The 6,605-nt window shown below is 46.4% G+C and overlaps 1 protein-coding gene across 1 annotated transcript in view; it reads right to left on the bottom strand.

The window, feature by feature from the left end:
• Positions 1-899: 899 nt before the first annotated feature.
• The window catches only part of LOC103727727 (sterol 26-hydroxylase, mitochondrial), a 41,305-nt gene continuing 35,599 nt past the window's right edge, over positions 900-6,605 (bottom strand). Inside the window, exons 2-9 of the mRNA XM_008825733.3 lie at positions 5,581-5,771; positions 3,235-3,434; positions 2,936-3,133; positions 2,645-2,817; positions 1,969-2,135; positions 1,692-1,773; positions 1,396-1,608; positions 900-1,243 (exon numbers count right to left, since the gene is read on the bottom strand). Coding sequence (XP_008823955.1) covers positions 1,124-1,243; positions 1,396-1,608; positions 1,692-1,773; positions 1,969-2,135; positions 2,645-2,817; positions 2,936-3,133; positions 3,235-3,434; positions 5,581-5,771 — 1,344 coding nt within the window. The 3' untranslated portion in view covers positions 900-1,123. The remainder of the gene's footprint in view (positions 1,244-1,395; positions 1,609-1,691; positions 1,774-1,968; positions 2,136-2,644; positions 2,818-2,935; positions 3,134-3,234; positions 3,435-5,580; positions 5,772-6,605) is intronic.

Here is a 6,605-nt window from a genome sequence, read left to right as displayed (position 1 = left end):
CTAGAGCCACTAGTTACACATGATAACTTCTCAACTCTCAGCCTCCTAATTGTGGCCCAGAGAGTAAAGTGCTCCATTGGAGGAGGCCACTAGAGTCTAGCCTAAAGCACTTCCAGCAGATTTGCAACCAACTCTTCCCTCTCATCACATTCTCTCAAAAGTGGGTACACTTTATTTTTATTACATTTATTATTATTTGTATGTGTGTATGTGTGTGTAAGTCAGAAGACTTGTAGGAGTTGGTTCTCTCCCTCTACCATGTGGGGATGGAACTCAGGTCAGCAGACTTAGCCATAGGCTCTTTACCTGCTGAGCCATCTCATTGACCTATTTTAAGATTTTGTTTTTAATTCTATATATGTGTGTATGCCTGTGTGTATATGTTCATGTGAGTGCAGTGACCATGAAGGCCAGGAGAGGGCAACATATCCTCTGTATTTGGAGTTACAGGTGGTTGCTAGCCACCATGTGAGGGCTGGAAACCAAACCCAGGTCTTCTGCAGGAGCAGGTAAACACTCTTAACCACTGAGCTGTCTCTCCAGCCGCTATTTTAGTTATTATTTAATCTTATATTTTATGTTTGAGATGGGGTCTCTGTTGAGCTCTGGGCTCAAGCAACCTGCCTACCCCAGCCTCCAACATCGCTGGGACTACAGTGCACACCATGACACCTGGCTGATGACTTTGACTGTCTACAACTGAAGTGGATTGTCTCAGTGCCCTTCTTGGATGTCCACAATGGCTTTCCATTGAATAGAAGCATGTGGTACTTTCAGGCTCCAAGGAGGGGATCCAGCAGGGCCACCCACCATGACTCCAAGATGCAGAAAGGCATCTGCCAACTAGGAAAAGCATTAGATGCTGAGTGAACAAAAAGAACAAAGACTCCCCCCAAAACTAGTATTCTAGATTTTATTTAAAATTTTACCCAATGGCATCAATGCAATATGAGGCACTCTATTGTCTGAGTGGCACTGCTTAGTGGTAATCAAGTCAGAAGTTTAAGATATGTGGGAAGGGCACAGAGCTCCTCTGTTGAATCTGAAATCTTGACATTTGACATGAGCTTGGCCAGGGGCTGCTGTGCCAGGTTTCTGTGCAAGCCCATAGAGGTAGCCCATCTCAGCACTGTCTCTGCAGGAAGCGCAGGCTCACCTTCTTGTTGGGAGTCAGGACAATTCGGGCCATACTCTTCACCTCCCCCATCCCAGAGGCTGGGACCACCTCATACTGTTGTATCAGCTAGCAGGGAGAGAGAGGGCAGAGGCTGGTAGGATCTTGATCTATTGCTTGCCCTGCACATGTCTACCCTGGACTTCCCTGTCTTGCCTCCCCTTGAGTTCCTCTACCTTCCTTACCTGACCCACACAACCCTCCCACCCATCTCTGCTCACCCTTGACAGCAGCAGTTGCATCTCCAGCTCTGCAATCCTGCGGCCCAGGCAGGCCCGGACCCCATAACCAAAGGGCACAGAGCCAAATGGGTGTTGGAACTTGTGGTTATTAGTCCCGTTCTTCCTCAGCCATCGGTGAGGCTGGAAGCTCTCAGGCTCAGAAAAGACACTGGGATCCCGGGACACCACATAGTGGCAGAACACAAACTGGGTCTACAGAGGAAGAACAGACAGAGTGACCCATCAGCAAGGACTACAGGCACTCCTGGGCTGGTGGGCTCTCTAGCCCTACTCACATTCTTAGGGAAGATGAAGCCATCAATTTCAGTTTCCTTTTCCACCATTATCCGGGAGTTTGTGGGGACCACAGGGTAGAGGCTGCAGGGAAAAGAAAGTCTAGGCTTTGCATCCAGATTGGGTACAAGAGAGTCCGACTCCTCCCTGCTTTCTGGTGCTTGGCTTCAATTCCCATCTCATTCTTGACCCTAGGCCCCAGCCCCAGGTAGCCCCCACTTTCCATTCCTGTCTGATTACTACCACATAAAAACCCAATCACATGGCATTACATCCTACCGCAGGGTCTCCTTAATCACAGCTTTGAGGAGAGGCATGTGGGCAAAGTCCTTGTGCTGGGGCACCTTCCCAAAGGGTACCACACCCACCACTTCCTTGTGCAAAGCCTCCTGGATCTCTGGGTTCTTTGAAAGGTGGTACAGGGCCCATGTCAATGTGTTGGATGTCTAGGAGACAGAATGGGAGATGAAGAGAGGGGGCAATTTCTAGGGAAGAGGCTGGTTAAATAGTGGGAGGGTTGTATGAGTGGGTGTGTATACAATGTAAGAGAAAGCTGGTTTGCCACCAGGATGGAAAAAGAGATGAGGGTTCCTGGGGACCCACAGATGGGATGAGGACTGATGTAGAGAATAGAGAAGATGGTACCTCAGCTACAGAAGGGACCATAATAAGGAGAAAATGTGAGGCAAAGCACTAGAAATGGGTCCCCTGGGGACAGTAGGTACTGCTAACTCTCCACCTAACTTGCAGCAAGATGAAATTATATGAGGTGAAATCTCCCAGCTGTCACACAGAGCCAGAGAACCCAAGAGTTGGTAGAACTTCCCTTAGAAAAGGGCCAGCTCTGCCTGCCTCATCTGGGCCAACAACCATAGTGATGCTGGAGAAGCTGAGAGATGAAGGTCAGGATCAGGTGGGGGTGACGGGGAGTTGGTACAGGACAGAAATTTCTCACAGTGTCCACACCAGCCAAGAGCAATTCAGGAAATGTGCTGATGGCTTCTTGATGACTGAGGAGTTCCTTGGTCAGCAAGAAGTACAGGTAGCCAGATACCTGGACCCCATCTGGCCCAGCTGCCTGTAACTGGGCTTCAACCTCCTTGACTTTCTGATTAATCAGCTTCTTCCCTGCAGGAGCCACGGAAAGAGAAGATGAGGTTTAAGCCACCCTGAGAGCTTGGTGGCATGAGAGAAGGACTTCAGAGAAGCCATCTTCCTTCCCTGGCCCAAGACCGGGACACCTCACCAAAAGAGAAGATGACGTCCCAGCTGTTCAGGTATCGCCTCCAGAAGGGCAGCAGGGGACGAGTCCATTTGGGAAGGAAAGTGAGATAGACCGAGTTCTTGAACATGAGCCCAACAGATCTGATGAAGGTGGAGGTGTCCTTGGGGATGGAGGGCTCCAGGCAGCCAATCCGTTTCTCAAAGAGGATGTAGCAGATGGCTGGGAAGTACAGAGGCATCCCAGCAGGCAAAGCCATGGGACAGAGAATCTAGAGCCTAGAAGAGCCCATTTCTGCCCCCAGCCTTTCCCATCAAGAGTACCTTCCAAGGCAAAGTGGTAGAAGAGGTGAGCCATATCAGGTACCAGATCCCTGGAGGCACTCTCTGCTTGCACCTGGTCCAGCCGAGTTATAAAGTCATCAATCACCTCGTTGAATGCATCTGTGTAGAGTGCAGCTTCGGCTGGCTTCAGCAGTCGCTGGTTCAGAGCCTGGCGTAGATGGTACCACTGCTCTCCCTGTCTGAACATGGAGAACAAGCACAAGTAAGCATGAGACGAATAAATGGGATCTTCCCACCTCAAGGTCCTCATAGAGTTGAGGGAAATCTCAGACTCTTAGAGTTTAGGATAATGCAATCACCACCAACTTTAAATGATGTAATCTAAGAACCACAAAACTACCAAGTGTGGTGGCATACACATGTAATTCACCTGTAACTTGGTAGGTAGAAGCAGAAGGAACAGGAGTTCAAGAGCACGCTCTACTACAAAGTGTTTTTTGGGGGTGCCTGAACTGTATGAAACTCTGTCTCAGAAAAGAAAGAAAAGAAAAGAAAAGAAAAGAAAAGAAAAGAAAAGAAAAGGGAAGAAGGGGGGACCACAAAACCAGAATCTTGCTCTTTTTTTTTTTTTGAGACAGGGTCTCATGGCCGTGAACTCTCGATCCTCCAATTTCTACATCCTAAATGCTGGGATTCCCAGTGCAAACTAGTTTTTAAACGCATACAAGTGAATATACTTAGAAAAGTAGCTTAACTAGGCGTGGTAGCACAGGCCTTTAGTCCCAGCACTGGGGAGGCAGAGACAGACAGATCTTTGTGAGATCGAGGCTAGCCTGGTCTACATAGCAAGTTCCAGGCCAGCTGGAGCTACAAAGAAGCCTTGTCTCAAAAACACCAAAAAGAAATGACTTTAGAATAGTAAATATAACTAGACCCCCAAAGGGTCCTACATCATGCCCAGCTGCAATTCTAAATCTGAGCTGTCAAGTCAGATCCAGGTGGCCCCAATCTAGCCCTCAGGGTCAGAGGTCAAGTAAGGAGGTCTGAACATTCTTCTCTTCCTAGAACTTCAAAGGTCCTAAGAATTTTTTGAGTTCTGAAACTGTCCTTCTGTAAAGAAGACAGGAAAAAGAAAGACTTGCTTGAGTAAAGCTATGGACATCAAAGACAGCTACAGTGAACCTTGTGATCAAGTCATTTTCTTTCCCAAAGTATCAAGGCTATGGTCCAGAATCAGGCAGTCATACCCTAGCACTGGCTAGGTGTGTCAGCTCTGACACATGATGTAAAACCTCCCTTGACCTCAGTTTCTCCATCTATAAAACAAGGATAATAATACTATCCATTCATGGGCTTGTTGTGAGGGTGAAATAAAGTCAGGAATGTCAAGAGACCAGCCTGAGGCCTGGCATACCCAAATACCTAGTTATGATCACTGTAGAAGCTATGGTTGTCAACTTATCATGAATAGTTTGGAAAGCCACTTGCTGGTTTGGGAGTTTATTGATACAGTGTACCCAAAAGAAATCTGAACATACCCAATTACAAGCTGTGTCATTGGCAATAGTTTATCACCAATAATTCCCATTATCTACTTCAGTGACCTCAGAACTATATAACATAAACTTCAAAATATAACATCCTTCAAAAGCCCTTACCAGAATAATATTAAATTTTCTAGACATAACTGAAACCATTATCTATCTTTGTATGTGTGTGTGTGTGTCATGTGTCTATCTGTCCATCTGTGTGTCTATGTGTGTGTAGGATATCCATAAAGCTTATAGCCAACAATTTGTTAATTTCATAAAGTATGTCTCACAGTGAAGTTAAATGGAGCCCTCTCAACTAAATGGTAATGATACTTTCTCAACTACAAATCAACATATTTCAACCACAATGTAAAAATAAAAAAGGATCTGAAGCCAGACCTAATGGTACAGACCTATAATCCCAAACTGTTTAGGACAACTTAGTAAGGCCCTGCCTCAAAATTCAAAGTCATAGAAAGGGCTGGGGATGTAGCTGAGTGGTAGAGTACTTGCCGAGCAAGCATGAGGCCCTTGGTTCAAGCCCCAGCACCACAAACAAACAAACAAATCTGAAAACATCTTTGAAAATGTTCTAGTACAAACAGGCTACTTTACAGATCAGAAACATAAATACAAGAAAAAAGAAACTATTCACCTATCCAAAATGACACAATGCATTAGTAGGAAAAAGTGTCCCTGGGTTTCAGCCCACCCCAATGTCAGCTTTCTAGTCAAGCAGCAGGCTCAGAGAACTCAGGGAGGCCTCTCTCTGCCCTGCATCTGACTGTTGCCTGTGCCCACTCTCACCCTGGTCCTTTGGTACCCTGTTCCAGTCCCTCCAGACCCAGCTCACTTGATGAAGAGCCCATAGGGGAGGCTCTGACGATCCCGGTGCTCCTTCCATAGCTCCATGTGGTCCCTTATGGGGTACTTGCCCTCCTGCCGCATCGCTTGCTCTATGAGTGGGGCACTGGCCAGGTTCACAAAGGATTGAAGCCCAAAGGAGGACATCCACATTGGACCATACTTGGCTTTGTTCATCACCTGTGGGAGTCAACCAAATGGAATAACTGGGATCTAGACAAGCAGACATTTCTGGGGGAGGAAATGGGATGAGGAAGGGTCTGATGGCCACACCAGAGCCAATGGATAGTACAAAAGTGCACTGCACAGGAGGTAGGCACTGTGGTGGCTGATGGCTCTGTCACCAGAGATAGAAAAAGATCCATGTCCCTGTAGGGGTGGCAGAGGGAGGGAGGTGGGAAAATGGGGGAGGGGATGTCGTAGATTTATATGGAAGCACAAGAGACCCCGGATAGCCAAAACAACCCTGAGAACTAAGAGCAATGCTGGGGGGATTACTATACCAGATTTTAAGCTCTACTACAGAGCTATAGTCATAAAAACAATATGGTACTGGCATAAAAATAGACCCATAGACCAATGGAACAAAATTGAAGACCCAAATATGAGTAATTGCAATTTTAGCCACCTGATATTTGACAAAGGGGCCAAGAACATTAACTGGAGGAAAGACAGCATGTTCAGCAAATGATGCTGGCAAAACTGGATCTCCACTTGTAGAAGAATGAAACTAAACCCCTATCGTTCACCCTGCACAAAAGTCAATTCCAAATGGATCAAAGACCTCAATGTAAAGCCTGAAACTCTGAAACCATTAGAAGAAAACATTTGGAAAAACCTACAAGATATAGTCGTAAGAAAGGATTTTCTAAACCGGACATCAATTGCTCAGGAAACAAGGGCAAGAATTAACAAGTGAGACCTCATTAAACTAAAAAGCTTCTGTACAGAAAAGGAGACAACCAAGGAAACAAACAGAAAACCCACAGAATGGGAGAAAATCTTCACCAGCGA

This window comes from Nannospalax galili, unplaced genomic scaffold (genome assembly GCF_000622305.1).
Source record: "Nannospalax galili isolate Female #2095 unplaced genomic scaffold, S.galili_v1.0 scaffold127, whole genome shotgun sequence".
NCBI classification, from domain to species: Eukaryota; Metazoa; Chordata; class Mammalia; order Rodentia; family Spalacidae; genus Nannospalax; species Nannospalax galili.
This window is presented reverse-complemented; position numbering and strand designations above follow the sequence as displayed.